Below are 19,580 nucleotides of genomic sequence, written 5' to 3' on the forward strand. Positions count from 1 at the left end.
AAATGCAAAATACGTTTATTTTTGAATTTTCATTTTTGTAAAACAACAATTCACTTAATTAATCTAAAAATATAAAATTAAATCCTAAATGCAGATACTATATTTTGTATTCTTAATGCATTAAACATGTACACAAACATATGCAAACAATCAGGAAAACAACATAATAATTCCTAAAAATAACACATAATTAAAGAAAAGACCTAATTTTGGAAATTCTTTTGGAGTAATTCATATGAGTCAAAAATCACGTGCTCACAGTAGATTTTTATGACTAACCGTTGTTTTCTTTCATTGTTGATCATCTTACTATCTTGTTGTTTTTATTCTGCTTTTATATGGTTTTTTGGTACTGTCTCTTCTTGTCTATATTTTCATTAATGTGGTGCTTATGCTTTCCCGAGCTGAGGGTCTATTGGAAACCCTCTCTATCCTCACAAGGTAGAGATAAAGTCTGCGTACATACTACACTTCCCAGACCCCACAGTGTGGGATAATACTTAGTATATTATTGTTGTTTTACCTAAGAAAATATATGTTCAAATTGGTTTGCTAATTTGTTAAATTTTATTGGAGCTCAATTCTGGAGTAGAGCGAAATAGTAAATTAATCAACTAAATAGAAGGAAATAATGTCATTTCATTAAAAATTGATCGACTGGCCTATAAGCACTAAAATAGGAGAGTTTTTAGTTTTTATTCAAAGTTTTATAATAAAAGAGTTTGGAAAAGGCACAAAATTTGACAATAAAAGAGTAAAATAAAATAAAAGGAAAAAAATGGCTTTAAAATGGAGTCCGAGTTGATGCAACTCACTTAGTAAGAGTCTCCGACTCTGTGGCTTGAGCTTTCATACACTGTTGTTCATTTTGGGCCTGTTAAAACAAATTGGCTTGAAGGTTTACAAAATATAGTTTTGAAGTAATTGTTAAGTAGTGATGGCTAGGATATTCTAATTGTAATTACTTCGCACCAGACCATTTTTTTTTTCAATTTTGACCAAGCAGAATTACATTTTACAATTTGTATAGCACTTATTCATTTTAGTAAAATATTTTCAGATGTGCTAGTTTTTTATAATGATATATTTAACATTCATTTGGGATTGAAAAATATTCATTATTATTGTTATTGTCTTTATAATAATAACTTTTCATTGTAAGCATTCTCCTTTTTCTTAGAGAGCTTCTCCAACGATTATGAAGCTTGAGTTGGTTCCTATTAGGAGTGGCAAACGGGCGGGTCGGGTTAGATATGGTTCGGGTTGAAAACGGATAGTGAGAAAATGGATAAATTATCCGACCCGATCCATATTTAATACGGATAAAAAACAGGTTAACCGGCGGGTAGTATGTGTAACCATATTATCCATGACTTCTTACATATAATCACTTTTGGGAGAATTCTTAGTCTCCCTAACTTGAAGAACTCCCAATTTGAGACTTTACAAATGTAAAAGTTAGACCCATTGGTTATCCATTTTCTAAATGGATAATATGGTTCTTATCCATATTTGGCCCATTTTAAATAGTTCATTATCCAACCCTTTTTTAATGGATAATATGGGTGGTTAACTGTTTTCTTTGAACCATTTTGCCACCCCTAGTTCCTAATACACAAGGAAATAAAGAATTATTAGGTTATCGTTTTCGATTTACCTGAATTGTGATGGATAAAGATCTGAACACCAACATTATAAAAGAAAATTTTAATAGCAAATTATTTTTCTACCAAAAAAATAAAGATGCAAATCATTATTAGTGTATTTTAAAATTTAAAGAATAATTTTTATTGATTACTATTTTTAAGTAATTAGAAGTTTAAAAGAATTATACACTGTAAACTAAAAATAGAATAATAATTTCTCAAAAGAAAAGGGAAAAGAGGAAAGGATTTGGCGTGACGGCTCTAGCAACTAAAGGCTGAAGCTTCATCTCCTCTAGCAGACGCAGTCAGTCGGATCTGGGATCGGCTTTCAACTATAATCTATCTGGCTTACAATTAACAACTCTCAGATCTCTCTTCAAACTAAACTTCTCTCTCTTTTCTTTCCCTCCATTTCTTCCCTCCCTGCAACTCCTCCTTCTCTTCTCTTTCCCCCCTTTCTCTCTCTATCTCTTTCTGTTTCTCTCTCTAAAGCTCTTCCAAAATGGGATTCAAGACTGATATGACAAGTTAAATTTCCAAAATTTAACTCTAATTTGTAAGTGGATTTGGTGTTGATTTTGCTTCTTCTTAAACCCTAAATGCATGCTACCCTTTCCAAATTCATTTGCAGATAGTTGAAGCTTTGGAACCAACAGACGTCTCTACTCTGTCTCACATGAATTTTCAGGTATTTATCATTACAACTCTTACTCTTATGATACAAATTGTAATTTTCTTTGAAGAATTTAATAAGTATGAAATAGGCAGGAACAGTGAGTGGGAAAACTGGAGCTGGGAATGTGATGGATTGGAGTGTTAGCACTGCTTATAAGACCTTAAAAGGTACTCTTTTAATCCACTATGATTTTGCATGCATCTTCTCTCCTGTGATAGTAAATATGTTCATTTGCTTAGAGCATTCTGAATACAATAACAGGAAGGAAATTGCTTCCTTATTTTTATCAGAAACAAGATTCATATACCAATCCCAAATCCCAATTGATTTGGGATTAAGACTTGTTAACAAAGCTCTTTGACCTTCGTTGGCTTATTGCATATACTATGTTTATATGATCTTCTCTTTATTGCTCTCCCCCAAACAGAAATGGAACCCAAATCCCTTGCCGTCGTGGAGGCTACAAGTACAATCCTTTCAAACGTAGAATCTACAGATATGGGGCTGGGAACTTCAGAGAAAGTGAATATCGCTTCTATAACAAAACCAAGGAAAAAGACCATGACATCAGTGTATCTCAAGTACTTTGAGACAGCTACTGATGGGAAAACTAGGAGATGTAAATTTTGTGGACAGAGTTATTCAATTGCAACCGCCACTGGTAATTTCTCTTGTCTAAACCTTTTTGCCTCTCTAAGGTGAGACAAATGCTTAATTTTCACGTGAGCCTCTAGAATCAGAAGCGGAGCCAAGATTTAAAGTTTATGGGTTCGGTAATCTAATCTGTTTAAGTTACTGGGTTCTAAATTAATAATTGTACATTTTCGATGAATTTCTTAAGACAAATACATGGTTTGGACAAAAGCTACTGGATTCGCCCGAACCCGTAGGCCGTGTTCTATCTCCGCCCCTGTCTAGAATCAACTCCAATTTCAAACTAAAGAGGTGAGGGGAGTGGTGAAAAAAAATTGGTTACATCAAATGTGATCTGTAGAATCGGGATTATGGAAATACTATTCCAAATATTGGTGAAAAGTTCTTACGATGATCATGCTTAATACGGATATTTAGGTAGTATGTGTAGACCGTGACGTTCTTCTTCCTTTTTGTAAGGCAACTTGGGAAGACATCTCAGCAATCGCCATCCAGGATATGATATAACAGTGAATGTTGCCACTCCTGCTCCACAACCAGTCAGTATTCCCAAGAAGCTTCAACCTCAACCTCAAACCAAAATACCTCAACTGGAGCTTGATCATTTAAACTGGTTGCTCATCAAGTGGCTTATTCTCTCATCTCTACCTCCTTGTACATTGGACGAACATTGGCTTTTGAACTCATTTAAATTTCTCAGCCCAACAATAAAAACTTGGCCGGGGGACAAGTTCCAAACAGTACTTTGTGAAGTTTTTAGAAGCATGCAGGAAGATGTAAGGGTGATAGTGGACCAAGTTTCTTCCAAGGTCTCTATAACTCTTGATTTCTGGACATCTTACGAGCAACTCCTCTATATGAGTATTACTTGCCAGTGGATTGATGAAAATTGGACTTTCCAGAGGATGCTCCTTGATGTTTGTCATATATCTTCTCCTTGTGGGGCTGCTGAAATTGCTCATGCACTACTGAAGGTCCTTAAAATGTATAATATTGACAACAGAGTTCTCTGTTGCACCCATGATAATAGTCCAATTGCACTGCATGCATGCCATACACTTAAAGAAGACATGGACAACCAGAAAATGAGTTCCTTCTACTATCTTCCATGCGCTGCTCATACTCTGAATTCAATCATAAATGATGGACTAAGATCTACGAAGTCGATAATCTCCAAAATAAGGGAGTTTGTCTTAAAGATGAACACATCCTTGGAGATTTCTCAGGATTTTCTTCAATGTTGCAATGCTTATCAAGAAGGCAATTGGAAATTCCCTCTTGATGCCTCGCCTCGTTGGAGTGGCAATTATCAGATGCTAGACATTGCACGGAAGGTATTCTTCTTTATTGTTAAATTGTTTTCTTCAATCTCAAGTTACTGGCTGATTGTGAAAATACTTAGAACAATATAAAAACATACATCTAACTTAAATATATAATCAAGAACAAGATTCTTGACATTGCATTGGTTTGTTCTTTCTTGTTGAATGTGCTCCTCAATCTCAAGTTACGAGCTTCCTTTAAAATATTTAAGGACAAGATTAAGAGGTTAAAAACATACATCGAACCTATATTCTATCAGACCTATATTATGTAAAAACACACGTCTAACCTATATTATATAAAAACTTACATCTAACTTTTCTTGTAAAAGTTTAACCTGTAAAGTTCAGCTATCTTGAAGAGACTACAATAAAGGCTCAATCTCTTATAAGCTGAGACAATATCTTCAAATCTGTTACAGGAAAAACTGAGCAGACCTAACGTGAAAACTTAAACAGGTCTTTATTGGATAAGTTCTTAATGCTTAACTGAAATCATTCTTTACACCCGATTGAGGGAGAAGAGAGCAGCATTTTGAGCTTCTTTACGGTTTCCTCCATTAAACTCTTAGGAGAGAAATGAGGAGCCACATGCAAAACCTATTAAAAAGAAGGAACTTTGATAAATGATAATTATGAATGTCAAATAGTTCAAAATAACTTTGCTCTTGAAGTGCAAAACCTATTCAAAAGAACTTCTACACTTGGTTTAATTATTTGGACTGAAAAACCAAAATAATATCATTCACTAACATCCAATTTACAATTGGATATCTGTTAGTTACTAAATTGCGCACAAGACACGTAGATATGGCAACATTGTTGAGTTATGGGCTGGTTTCTTACTAAATTGTGCACAAGACACGTAGGTATGCCAACATTTTTGAGTTATGGGCTGATCATTTTGTTATTTACCAAGACCATCTTAAGGGGGAAAGACAAAAATGGATTTGAAAAGTAGATTTTGCTTTTACATGTAGTCTACCAATCAGCAATGACCTTCCTTATATTTTGCCATGCAGGCAGGTAAATCAATGGAATCTATTGTCCGGAAGTATGATGAACTAGGCAGTATGCTCCTGAACACTGCGGAGAAGAATGCTGTGAATATAATGCATGCATATTTGGAACCCTTCTATAAAACCATCAATGACATATGCACAAACAAAGTACTAACAATTGGTTTGATTCTTTTCTTCATGGATCACATTTCTGAAATAGTTGCCGCTTGTAGAGACTCTCGACACAGCCCTGACTGGCTCAAGAGTGCTGCTGAAGAAATGGCCACAAAAGCCCGAAGCTATAACGACCAGGTTTGCAATGTTTTCACATATATGACTGCAATACTTGATCCAAGAATAAAAGTTGAGCTCATTCCTGAAAAACTCAACTCCGAAGATTACTTGGAAGAAGCCAGAAGCTATTTCATAAGAAACTATTCCACCAGCCATTTTTCTGCTATCACCAGTCCCTACGCTGCACAGGAGCTAGAAGATGGAGGGAGCGTTTCTTTTGCAGAAGAAATTGCTCGTAAGAAACGTAGGTCAAGCATGTCCTCTGCCACAGATGAGCTCACTCAATATTTATCAGAGCCTCCCGCTCCAATACCAATAGATGTCTTGGAATGGTGGAGGGTGAACAACACACGCTACCCACGTTTGTCGGTGATGGCTCGGGACTTTTTGGCTGTACAGCCAACTGCATTGGCGCCTGAAGACCTTTTCTGCAGCAAAGGTGATGAGATAGATAAGCAGAGGTTCTCAACACCCTATGAGAGCACCCAAGCTTCGCATTGTGTAAAGTCATGGTTGCAAGGCGGATTTAAGTTGAAGTATAAATCAACTGAAATTGATTATGAGAGGTTAATGGAAATGGCAACCGCTACAGCAGCTGAAAATACTACAACAGCTTCCGACAAGAAACAGAAATCATGATAGATTTTTAATTGATGAAACTGAAGGACCAAATTGAGGCCATAGAATGGTTGAGAAACTTTCAACCAGAGGCCAAACTTGTGTTCTCTGTAATATGTAGATCTATCATTTGTTAGTGTACAGGTTTGAATAGAGAGAAGCCTAACCCAAGACAATGAATTTATGTTCTTAGGAATTGTAGTGCCTGTGTTTCAACATAAATTTTTTCTTTTTCTTGAAGTCCTGGTAACAGTGTAGAGGTTATCAAATTTTATTAACTGATAGTCTGAATTAGCAGCTACTTTAGTTTCAATGTGCAAACTGGAGCATGAACTTTTCTTTATGTATATTTTATCCTTTAACCAGCGATGGTGCGTCTCTCGAGATGCAGAAATCTGATACAAAGATGTAAACATGCTACATGGGAAACCAGTTAAAAAAGAAAGTCGCCGAACCATCACACAATGATCTCAAGAACTCCAGCTTGAACACTCCCACGAGAGACTTTGTACTGTAATGTGTATGTATGCCTCCACAAATTGCCACTTTTACCGATACAATATTGATCCTTAGCGCTGATTATTTCTGTCTTTTTTTTGCAGTGTCTTTTAAGAATGTCTTTTAGTTATCAAATTAAAAGCATTAAGGGGGAATAAGCTTGTTGTATGCTCTTTTAACTTCATTTTCCCTTCTTCCTTTCACCTTCTCTGTTTCCAGACAACGATGATCACGTTGTCTAAGAGCTACAGAATGCCTAAAAGAAGGGCTCTACTCAGCCATGCCAAAAGAATGCAAATGTCACTGATTCAGAGGTACCCAGAAGCATGGTAAAGGACATGCTCATTAGCAGTTATCTGAGTGAGATCATCGGTCCTTCATAAAACTTGCAATCATTATCTTTTCTTTTTCTTTTATTTTTAAACTTTTGGTGTCCGACTAACTTGTCCGCATCTCAATTAATTTTAACAACTACTTGCCACCTCCAATTAATAAAGGTATCGGGTAACTCTATCCATAAAAATTTAAACAATTAGAAAAAAATCACCTAAGATCATTGGCCTACTGAAATTTGAATCTGATATCTACTATTCTGAACTTACTTAATTGACCATTAAGTCATACCCTTATATGCCAAAACTTGCAAAATTACTTTTATCATTATACTGATACGTATCTTTCTGCTAATGATTCTTTTATAGACATTGGAATTCACCTTTGGCTTGTTGAAATTATTCTATCTTCCCTAGTTTTGTTTGGCCATTCAAAAAAAACATGTTACTCGATTACTCCTAGCATTGTTTGGCCATTCAGTCTAAACATATATTTTGTTTCAGTATATGTAATACTTTCTTAAATATATTTCAAATTTCAAAAGCGATCAGATACTTTTACTATTAAAAAGGTTAACAGTAATTTATATATATATATATTTTAACCATAGTGACATAATTTATAATATAAAACTTTTAATATATTTAAAGTCAAATTTTAGGAATACATCTGGTTAAAACTTGAGTATATCAGCCGTTAAACGTTGGAAATATGAATCTACAAGAGAAAAGGTCCAAATCTCTCCAATTTCCCAAAGCATATCTAGGACTGTTCCCTCCTCCACACGTGTTCTCTTGCATGTTACCTCCAAAAGTGCAATCCTTCAACTTCCTCACACGTGTCACATCACCCCATCCTTTTCTCCATTAACTTCTTCTATTTCCTCTTAAAGAAACTCTCCCATTCTTCCTTCATTCAGACACACAGTACGGTCGATTTCTTCTCCTCTTAACAATGGCTGAACAACAACCCAGCTACGGTCGTCCACAAACCAGATCCGCAGGTTTCAACAGCAACGTGACAACTCCCTCGTTTCTCCGAAAATTACAAGAACATGTCCCAAATTCGACCCAACTTGTCGGATTCTTGACCCTTATTATCTCTGGGGCAATCTTGCTCCTTCTCACTGGCTTTACTCTTACGGCTATTATTCTGGGTCTTATTTTCTTTACGCCTTTGGTCCTTATCTCCAGCCCAATCTGGGTCCCTGTTGGTACTGTTCTATTCATAGCCATTGCTGGATTCTTATCTGTCTGTGGATTTGGGGTCGCAAGTTTGGCGTCTCTCTCTTGGCTGTATAGGTATTTTAGGGGATTCCACCCGCCCGGTTCGGACCGGGTTGATTATGCGAGAAGCCGGATTGCTGATACAGCTAGCCATGTGAAGGATTACGCTAGAGAATACGGTGGGTATCTTCATAGTAAAGTGAAAGATGCAGCTCCCGGTGCTTAATTGAACCGCTCAACAAGCCGCTCGAACCGGATTTTTTGTTTCCTCAATCATGCATGTTACTTTCAGTAACGGTTTTGATATATTTTTTTTTTAATATTTAATATTAATCGGATTTCTGTAATGTTCTGATTTTAAAGAGAATGCAGTGATGTTCTTTGAATATTCAAGGTTTATTTTAGCTTTTTTGTTGCCCTCTGAAATTTCACAATAGGTAATTGGAAATCCTAGGCAAAACAAGATTAGAAATGATAATGTTGTAACCGGCCAAAAGCAAGCATCAGTATGTCATATTTTATTATTATATCTGTTGCAATCCAACATGTCCTCAAGCTTATCAACAATAATGTCGCAATTTTATTACACCTATCCACTTATAGGTGGGGAATCGTTAATGATATAGCGTGGTACTATAGGGGCGTACATTAGAATCGGTTTATCGATAATCGAAGATGACAAAATCGAAATCGATAACGCCCTTTCCTTTATCGTAAGTCCCTAATCCTATTATTTTTCTAACCCTATTATTTCATCTACCATATTTAAGGAAGATCATATTTAAAGTTCTAAGAGAACGAAGTTCAAATTAATGGAAAATAGAATTAGCCGTTATGATGTATTGTTATTTTTTTTATACCGTTGGAATGTTGGTGACATACATGTGATCCCTGTAAGTACGTGATTTTTGCCCTATATGAGAATTATTCCCAAAAAAATTCAAAAATAAAATAATTTTTCTTGGTGTGCAATTTTTGTGATATTTTGTGGTATTTTTGTGTAATTATTTGTATGTTTGTCTGTGCATGTTTATTTGTTAAATTAATAAAAATAAAAAAATATGTCGCATTTTGCATGTAGGATTTAATTCTACAATTGTTAGTAATTAAGTTTGTTTTACAAAAAAATAAAAATTACAAAAATAGGTATCGTTTGCATTTTTAGCATTTAATGTCCGAATATACAATTTTATGCTTAATTATTACTTAATTGTGCGTTAATTGTTATTGGGAGTTAATTTGCGCTTTTATAACTTAATTTAGTTCTTAATAATAGTTTAAGTATTTTTATAATTTAGTTTTAGAAAAATAAAAGAAGAAAAGAGAGCAAAAAATAAAGAAAGTCGGAATTGGGCCTCTTCTTCAAAATTCAAGCTACAGGCCCAAATAATTGCCCAACTTTCCCCATGACCCGGTCCACTTCAAACTGGGTCGACCCGGTCCGCTCCATTAACCCAACACCCCTTCTTCATTTTTATCCAACACAAAACAAAACCAAAAAATAAAAAATAAAAGGTGAATTATCACTATTAATAGTTTTATTTTTTGTTTTTTTATATATATAAAAAATCCGAAAATATTTTTTTTATTTTTTTTATTTTTTATTTTTTAAAAAAATATAATAATTTCGGGAATGATTTAAAAAAATAATAATAAATAAGAAAAAGGGAAGTATTGAATAAAAAAAATATAAAAGTAAAAATAGGTGAAATTCTCTCTTTTTTTAAAAAAAAGTAAAAGAATGTAGAAAATTTAAAAAAATAAAAAGTTTTGTGGAAATTTTTAAAAAATTTAAAAGTAAAAGAAGATTGGAATTAAAAAATAAATATAAAGGTATCTGAAAATTTAAAAAATTTAAAGTAATTGAAAGTAGCATTTTTGAAAGAAAAAGAAAAGATAGTGGTTTGTTTTTTAAAGAAAAGTTAAATAAAGTGAGATTCTCTTTTAAAAAAATAAAAAGTGGTATTTTAAATAAGATAAAGTAATTAAAGTTGGAATTTTAAAAATAAAAGTAAATAAAGGTGGGATTTCTTTTTCTAAAAAAATAAAAGCAATTTGTAAGTGGGATTTCTTTTAATTAAAAAAATAATAAAATAATAAAAAACAAATCTGAAAATTTCGAAAATTTTGCTATAAATAGAAGAGAAAATTTAGTAAGAAGGGGGTGGAAAAAAGAGGAAAAACTAGATAGAGAGAAGAAGAAAAGAGGGGGCGGAAGAGAGCAGTATACACTCGATATACACTCTGGATACACAGAATATACAGGGACAGAATTCATTTTGGAGATAGTAAAAAAGATATAACCAAATTTTCTGAAATATTGAGAGCGGAAGAACACCATAGAGAGTTCAAATCTAGAAAGAAAAACAAAGAGAGATTTCCGCACTATTTTTCTTCTCCATTTTTACTAGTTTTCTCCGTGTTGCTGGGATTTCTGGATTGAGGTGTTGAAGCTACTGTGTTGGGCTTTATGCTGCTGTATGTTGCTGTGTTACATACTACTTTGCTGACCTTCTTCTTCTTGTATTGACAATACCAGGTACACAAACAATACACTGGTTCATCTTGTAAGCTACTCGAAACATGAATGCAAAAAATGAGAAAGATTTGAAGTTGTAGTTTAATGTAGTCTTTTCTTTCTTTTATTGTATGTATGTAGAACATTCTATGCGCTGCCCATGTAAACTCTTTAAACGACTCACTTTCGAAACTTAACTATAATAACTCGAAAGTATGTAAATAAAGTAGGACATTTTTCTTCATTTATTTTAGAGAAAAACGAAAAATAAAAAATGTAGTAATTCTAAGATTATTTTTTAAAAAATAAATAAATAATGAGACGAGCCTCGCCAAATAAAAATGCAAATTGCGGGGCCCTCAATAATTGGTCATAATAAATACTTAGAATTCGGGATGGACTGTTTAGTGAATTTCACTGCCTTCCCCAAAGATAATAACGCGTTAGACTCTTTAGACGCGATTTAATTAAATTACTTTCTTAAACTCGGGTGCACATTTATGTGACCCAAATCCAAATCTCGACGGAGTCGAAATGTGTCTCTGATCACGAGTACATTGATTGTGACGTGATCCGAGATGCATGTCCATGACGTTGCAAATTCCTTTAAATAAGAATGAGATGAGCCTCACCGAATAAAAATACAAAATTGTGGGGCCCTCGGTAAATATTTGCTTTAAAATTGCTTAGACTTCGGGATGGACCGTTTAGCAAAATTTCACGGCCCTACCCAAAGTAAATGATACGCTAGTCGCTTTAGGCACGCCTTTTAATAATTTAATTTTCTTAAAACTCGGGTGCACATTTATGTGACCCAAATCCAAATCTCAACAGAGTTGAAATGTGCCAACAACCACGGGTGCATTGATGTGACGTGGTTGGAGATGTATTTCCATGATGTTGCAATTCTTGAAAAAATATATAAATAATGACGAAAGCGGTTAAAAGTTAAAACTTGCACATTAGCTCATAATTGTATAAAATCAGATAAACAAGCCGAATATGACAGTTGAGCGACCGTGCTAGAACCACGGAACTCGGGAATGCCTAACACCTTCTCCCGGGTTAACAGAATTCCTTATCCGGATTTCTGGTTCGCGGATTGTAATACAGAGTCATTCTTTTCCTCGATTCGGGATTAAATTGGTGACTTGGGACACCCTAAATCTCCCAAGTGGCGACTCTGAAATAAATAAACAAATCCCGTTTCGATTGTCCTTTAATTGGAAAAACTCCCTTGTCCCCACGCGGGGCGGAAAAAGGAGGTGTGACAGCTCTGGCGACTCTGCTGGGGATAACGACCCAGAACCACTAGTTCAGGGTTCAAGAATTCGAGCTTAGAATAATTGTTATATTTGGCTTTATTATCTGATATATATTGCATGTTCTGACATAACATACTAAATGTTGTCTTTTACCGCTTTGATATTATCTGAACTGTATATAAACTGTGCCGAAACCCTTCTCTTCTTACCTCCGGGGAGAAGCTCGCTGGTCGAGGCTCCCTATTCTGTTAGTGTCAATACCTGAAATAAGAAAGAGGACGGATAAGTTACGAAGCCGGATGGCCTTTTGGTTCCCGGTAAGTTGCCCCCTCCTCGACTCGAGTTGTCCGCTCGGGTACACAGTCTAGAACATATACCCAGGTTATAAACCTAGTATAACGAAACCTCATGCCGGATCCCTAATAGGAACGATTATTTGCATCACGTTACATATGACTTAGGGGACTCAACACAGGGGTTGGGTCCGTCTAGGACTAGCAACCTGAAATGAAAAGACCATTCCGATGCATCCTACTTGCTCTGTACATATATTTGTTCCGAACTTGCATGTTGACCGGTTTCTGAATCTCGGGAATGTTTGAAAATTGAAAAAGAAAAAAGAAAAAAGAGGGAAAAAGAATATATCAGTTAGGGAGTTAATTGATTATTTTAGAAAAAAAATCAATGACCAATTACTGGCGAAACTCTGCCGAAATTTTTTTTAAAAAAAGGGAAAATATTTTATTTTGTTTTACTAAAAAATATATATATAAAAAAAGTCTTTTATTATTATTATTTTTTTTCCGGAAAAATAGATTGTTTTATTGTTTGTTGAAAATGAAAAAAAATCGTTATTTTGTCTTTTTCAAAAATAGAAAAGGAAAATAGATTGTCTTGCCAGGAAAAAAATAAAAATGAAAAAGAGTCATGTTTTAAAATTGTTCGGTTAATTTGACCGAACTACGCGGGTTTGATTCTCACCGGATGTGAGATACGTAGGCAACCCTCATCGGGTCCAACCCCCTTTTTGCTAAAAAAAAAAGCCAAAAAACAAATAAATAAAAAAAAAAACATGTCAAGAATTTTAATTTTGCCATAAATAAGTCGGGTGGTGTCCAACCTCCCCTTTTGCTAATAATAGCAAAATATATATGTCAAATTTCTAAGAAGTCGGGTGACGCTGTTTTATGAAGACATAGCTGAATGTTCCCGAAGAGGACGCCGGAAGGCTGACTTTGCATAAACAGCCACATTTGGGTCATATTTAAGATTTGGTCCAGTTGACCCACACAACCTTAAAAATCTTCGTCCCCGAGACGTTGAAAGGCTGTGTTTGCAATAGTGAGTTTCCTAATTTGAAAAACGATAAAAAAAAAGAGTCATAAATAAGTCAGGTGATGTTGTTATGTCATAAATAGCCAAATATTCCCAAACGGGGCACCGAAGGGCTGACTTTGCATAAACAACCACCTTTGGTCGTATTTTGATTTTTGACCTTCACAGCCTTAAAATTTTTGCCCCTGAGGCGCAGGAAGGCCGTGTCGCAATATCGGGTCTTTTATCTAAAAATATTAGAATTAAGAATTGAGTTCTTCATTTAAAATATAGGGTTAATTTTGAGTCGATAATATAGATAGTAGTTTTTGGAGTTAAATAAAAGTTTTCTTTTGCTTAAACGCTTTAATAAATGTGCAGGATGAGCACAACAATAAATGAGCCTTTTTCAATAATGACCAAAATCCCTTTTGAGCTGCAATTGTGGTGGAATGATTTGGGCAAAGAAGGGCAAGACGAAGTGAGAAAATATTTGAAAGACCTTCCGGATTTATTAGACATTCAGCCTCGGGGGGATATCATCAGGGCATTGGTCGCCCATTGGGATTCGGCACATAATGTGTTTCATTTTTCAGACTTTGAACTCACCCCAACAATAGAAGAAATAGCGGGGTACATTGGAAGTGACCAAGCTCCATTGAGATTCAAATACTTGATTGCTCCTAGAGCCATTACCATACATCGATTCCTGGATTCCTTGAAAGTACCCCGGACAGTTCATCACCCAGATTTTGCAAAGGGTTTCTGCAGTTTCCGCTTCGTGTATGATAGATATGGACATGTGGGCGGGTTCAATAATCCAGACTTTAAGCTTTGCAGCAGAAATAGCCGACAAAAATGGGAGAAACACAGGCGAGTGGCATTTATGGTAGCTTTTTTGGGTCTCGTAATATTCCCAAGGAAAGATGGTAATATTGATTTGAAAATAGCAGGCGTCGTCAGTACTTTGCAAACCATGGGGAAAAGCACTTTAGCACCTATGATTGTGGCTGATATCTTCAGAGCTCTCACTGCGTGCAAAGCTGGGGGCAAATTTTTTGAGGGATGTAACTTATTGTTGCAAATATGGATGATTGAGCATTTGTGCCCGCGCTCTCAGTTATTGAGTTATGGCTCGGCTGAGAAAACTTGTATAGGGGAATTTTGTACGAGAATCAAAGGGGTTGGTCTACCTGAAGGAGTCACAGCTTGGGCATTATTATTTCGGAACCTCGAGGCTAGCCAGATACAGTGGGTGCTTGGATGGTTGTCTGTCGAGGAAGTCATATATATGCCAGCAGCCCGACCGCATTTTTTGTTAATGGGACTCAAAAGCATACAACCTTATGCACCATATCGGGTTCTGAGGCAACTCGGTAGATATCAAGTAATACCGAGAGATGAAGATTTAAGTACCCAAGTGATCGAAATTAGTCCTGACGGTCGATTCCCCGAGGAAGAGGTTCGTCAAATTTGGAGTGAGTGTCAATATCTGATGGCAAACACTTGTGTGTCTGATAGGGTCAGAGGGGAAATTGCTCCAGGGTATCACGAATGGTTCAGAGGTGACGTGGCATATGGAAGACCGGCTAAAAGACCTCATCTCGAAGATTTCGCCAAGTCGTCCCAAGAGCAGTGGGATTGGTTAGCAAAGGAAGAAAGCTATCGGGTTGAGATTGGTAAATTAAAGCAACAAGTCGAGAGTCTGAAATTCGAGAGCAGTGTACAGGTTGCCGAGGATCAAGGTGAAATGAATAGACTAGCCAGAGAAAATGACGCTCTTAAAGCCCAAGTCCGACAGTTGAAGATAACCATCGATAAGCAACCGAGGAGCCGATCCGATGAACAATTGGTAAAAAGATTGGAAAGCGAAGTCAGAGAATGGCGGGATGAGCTAGGAAAAGCTGAAAATGTCATGGCAGAACTCAAAGCACAATGGGCGACAAGAACCGAAGAGCGTCGCCAATACTTGAATCAGTTGAAGAGGGACCATGAGAAAATTGTTGCCAATTTAAAGAGAAAAGTAGTTGCCCTTGAAGGTAGAGCGGTTAGGCAGGCTAGAGACTTCGAAACTGAGAGCGGACATTGTTACAACTTGTTAGCCCAAATGGAGGCAGAAGTGCAACAGCTGCAAGACCAGCACTTGCAAGACTCCCGAGCTTTAAAGACGTGCAGCGATCAGATAAGACGCTTGCTCATAGAAAAGAAGCAAACAAAAGACAGGATTAGAGCCATTGCTCATGCTATTGTCAGGAGATGTCGGGTTTGTGAAGACATGACCCGTACTACTTTTATCTCAGCAGTGATGATCTATGTGAAGCGAACCATGAATGAGTTAGAGCAGCTTGAAAGGGATTTGGATCCTAGACCCGCGGCGAGGCCGAACGACGCCCCGCGGATACCTAAGTTTGAAGCACTAGAATATGCATAGTCCGTGTCTTTGAGTGTCTACCATGTCGAGTCAGTCTTTTGTACGTCCGGATTGAGTATGTTTGCAGCTTAGAGTTTTTGTTTGCTTTCAGATTACGTTTGTTAGTTTCTTTCCAAAACAAAAGATGTCGAGTTTGTAAGAGTCTGTTTATTAATGAAAGTTGAGCATTTTATTTCCACCCATATTTTTACATTTATCTGCACGAACTACGCTTGGTCTGATTCGTGCGGGGTCACGATACGTAGGCAATCTCTATAAGATTCGACCGTAATTTAAAAAAAAAAAAAGAATAATATATGTTTGTCAGAGCAAAAATAAGCTGGGATGATGCATGAGGTCAGAGCAAAAGCATGTTAGAAATGATTAACGTGCAATTACAATATCTGTTAAGACTCTAACACTGACAAGTTTGTTGTTTTTCCAATATCAGTTAGTTGTTAGAGCGTACTGGCACCGTACCATTATCAAACAAGATCAAAAGGTCCTATACCAGAAAGCATGACTGGGTCAGACAACAGCGTTGAGTCAGAAAAAACGGCCAATCAGATGCTGAAGGAAGCCCTGGAGAAAATGGAAAAAATGAGGCTAGAAATGAATGAAATGCAGATAGCCTTAGCTAGAGCCCAGAAGGGGCAAGAACTACCCGTTACTCCTACCCTCCAACCAGTACACACGCCGGAATACCCCTCTCCCGGTCCTTCAACAAGTTTCCCAAGCCATCACTATTATCAGGGAAGAGAGGCTTATGATTCCCAAGCTCCACCTCCCACTCAAAACCCTCCTCCACCAAATGTTCCCGTCTTTGTGGCACCTCCCCCAGCTCCACTACATAGATCATCCAGTGAGCCGCTATTCCAAGCTCACGACACCCAATATTACCCTCCCGAACCCACTTTCAAAGCGCCTGAGCCATATACCTCCTCTCCCCATTTTGAAATCCCGGGAGAAGTTGAGAAACCGGTTAAGAATGCAGAACAAGAGGAGGTAATTCGTAAAGTCAAAAGCCTGGAGCAATCCTTCAGGAACATGCATGGTTTAGGAAACCAAGTTAGTGTCGCATACAAAGATTTGTGCCCTTTTCCTGATGTACAGTTGCCTGCGGGGTTTAAAATGCCAAAGTTTGACTTATATGAGGGGCACGGTGACCCAGTAGCCCATCTGCGTGGTTTTTGTAGCAAAATGAGAGGGGCTGGGGGAAAAGATGAGTTGTTGATAGCATATTTCGGGCAAAGCCTGAGCGGGTCAGCGCTAGAATGGTACACGAGGCAAGACCCCGGCCGATGGTATACATGGGATGATTTGGCCCAGGCATTCATCGGCCATTTTCAATATAACCTCGAAATAGTCCCTGATCGTCTGTCATTGTTGAAACTAGAAAAGAAGCCTGGGGAAAGTTTTAGAGAGTTTGGTTTCCGCTGGAGGGAACAAGCTGCAAGGGTTGATCCTCCCATGCGGGAAAGTGAGATGGTAGATTACTTCTTGCAAACATTGGAACCTACCTATTTTGGTCATCTAGTGACATCTGTCGGGAAGTCGTTTAATGAAGTGGTAAAGATGGGAGCCATGATTGAAGAAGGATTGAAATCTAACAAGATCTTGAGCTATTCGGCTTTGAAAGCAACCACCCAGGCCATCCAAAGCGGTACTGGTGGTGTGTGTGAGCACGTGATTTTTGCTTCACGGACAATCGCTCCAAAAGAAAATAAAAATAGTGGCAAAAGGCTTCGCCGTACAATTTTTCGATCTTTCCGTGACATGCGTTGTTAGTCGTTTGTGAGTCTGTCCATTTTGCATCTAGTCATTATCAAACAAAAATACAAAAAATATATGTGGCGTTAAAAGAAATTTCAAAAAAAGAATATATGTATGTGTGCATCATTCGTTCTAGGCTGTGTCTAACCATTTTTTTTTCTTATTTTCATTTATGTGTGTTTATTGTTGTAGGTGTTACACAATATGTGTGTAAGTTTTATTTTTTTTTTTTTTTTTTTTTACCTTGTTTTTTTAGGAATTTTTGGTTAATTGGTTGAAATAAAAAGGGAAAGGAAAATCTGATTGGGCCCCACAACGAGGCCCAAAACCAAAGCACTGATCCAGCCCAAGTCAGGCCTGCCCAAACGCCGATTCAAACGACGTCGTATCAGCTCCCTTATCAAAACCGTTGATCTGACTTAAACAAACGGTCCTGATCTAGTTGATCACTTCATTTCGACGACGTCGTTTCAGGCAGATTAATCTAAGCCGTCCAACTCCTTGATCCAACGGACCTAGGCCATTTCCTTTAAACGCGTCAAACTCTGACCCGATCCAGCCTCACCCGGTCTCACCCACTATCAAACCCAAAACGACACCGTCTTCCCTAAGTGAATAAATCCTGGCCATAGATCTCATTTGATCCAACGGCCAGGATCTAAACCCCTAGATCGTATATAAACCTGACCCCTTACCCCCACGCCCCAAACCAAACCCCCCTAGCCCCACTGTTCACCTTCGTCCCCGAACCCCCTCCTCTCAAAACCTAAGAAACCTTAGGTTCCTCCTCTGTAACCCCGGCCACTCGGATTCCGATGACCACCAAAATAACACCCCTGATGCACCCAACCACCCCGAACGTGAATATGTCAACCGTTCACCTCGAATCACCCCGAAGCTTCTCGAATCTTCAATCGAAGATTCGAGCAAAAACCAGATCTACACCGATTGACCCCAAACTCACACCACAGCGTCTCTTGACCTCCCTCACCCCCCGAATAACTTTGGTTCTGTTCGAATCTGACCGGAACTGAGCAGATCCCAAATCAGACCACCAGAAACCCTAGACCTTAGAGTTATGGAGGTCTGTCCGAATCAGTAGCAGGATCAGGGTCTAGTAGACTTTTACCAAAGTGTTCTCAGTTGAGAACACTTCGGTTAAATTCCATTAGACCCCAAATAACCTGGTCCGAGTTCGAACTTGAGTCAGTCTTAGTTTCATTTCCCTGAGGTATTTTTCCTTTTTCTTTTGTCCTCCTAAATTCTATCTGTCGTTCATGTTCTGGTTTGTTTTGTTTTGTGACTCGTCTGTCCATGTGTGTACGTTTTGAGTTAATGATGAGTTTTTTTTTGTTGGTTTTATTGATTGTTTGTTGTATATTATAGTTTGTGTAGTCATCTAAATAAGCGTCGTCAACTGAATTCACTTGAAAGATTGAAAAATCAGGAGCCTACATTTCAGTACGATTACTGTGCCTGTCTCTTTTATTTTATGATGTTGTTTGTAAGCCTGATATAGTAGCACGTCGATTATAGTTTGCACCCTTGACTGCATATTGGATCAATTGGTGGTGAGTTAGTCAGATTTGGCTCCCAATGTGGCCAGCTCATACCATTTGATTGGCACCCCTGTTTGCTTAAAGTTTGAATCATTGCCTAAACGTAGGCAGAGAATTGGCAATTAGCTTTAGCAATCTAACAAATCAGCCTGAAAGCAGTATTGAGTTTAATTAGCTAGTAGTCAGGTATTGGTTGAAATCAGAGAGGTTTATATACTAACTATTAAGAGTTAGGGTAATACAGTAATATGCAAGGTGTAAGGGTAATCTTGGCATAAGACAGGGTCTGATTAGGGGATAATTTCAGAATATGTCAAGTGGTAATTAAAATATGATTAACCTAGTGACAATGGGGAACAAAACATGAGGGCATGGGTTCAAAATGAATACTTTAAATGCACCCATAATCCTTGATTAGAGGAATAGGACAAAGCATGGGGGGCTGATTAAGTTTACCAAGAAAGATGCCTTTA

At 37.2% G+C, this 19,580-nt stretch overlaps 2 protein-coding genes across 7 annotated transcripts; both read left to right on the top strand.

The window, feature by feature from the left end:
* Positions 1–1,897: 1,897 nt before the first annotated feature.
* Positions 1,898–6,451, top strand: LOC104218425 (putative AC transposase). 6 transcript variants are annotated; one of them, XM_009768910.2, is made up of 6 exons: positions 1,898–2,202; positions 2,278–2,334; positions 2,411–2,489; positions 2,750–2,983; positions 3,436–4,310; positions 5,321–6,451. In XM_009768910.2, the coding sequence occupies exons 2-6, from the start codon at positions 2,323–2,325 to the stop codon at positions 6,230–6,232; spliced, it is 2,112 nt and encodes a 703-aa protein (XP_009767212.1). In that variant the 5' UTR covers positions 1,898–2,202; positions 2,278–2,322; the 3' UTR covers positions 6,233–6,451. The 6 variants fall into 6 exon arrangements, with proteins under 6 accessions (XP_009767212.1, XP_070027480.1, XP_009767217.1 ...); XM_070171379.1 differs by having other exon boundaries at positions 2,415–2,489; XM_009768915.2 differs by having other exon boundaries at positions 2,421–2,489.
* A 1,485-nt stretch (positions 6,452–7,936) lies between these two features.
* Positions 7,937–8,656, top strand: LOC104218426 (oleosin G). Its single transcript, XM_009768916.2, has one exon. It carries the CDS (start codon positions 7,997–7,999, stop codon positions 8,492–8,494), a length of 498 nt encoding a protein of 165 aa, XP_009767218.1. The 5' UTR covers positions 7,937–7,996; the 3' UTR covers positions 8,495–8,656.
* The last annotated feature ends 10,924 nt before the right edge of the window (positions 8,657–19,580 follow it).

The sequence above is a fragment of the Nicotiana sylvestris genome, chromosome 3, assembly GCF_000393655.2.
Source record: "Nicotiana sylvestris chromosome 3, ASM39365v2, whole genome shotgun sequence".
Lineage (NCBI taxonomy): Eukaryota > Viridiplantae > Streptophyta > Magnoliopsida > Solanales > Solanaceae > Nicotiana > Nicotiana sylvestris.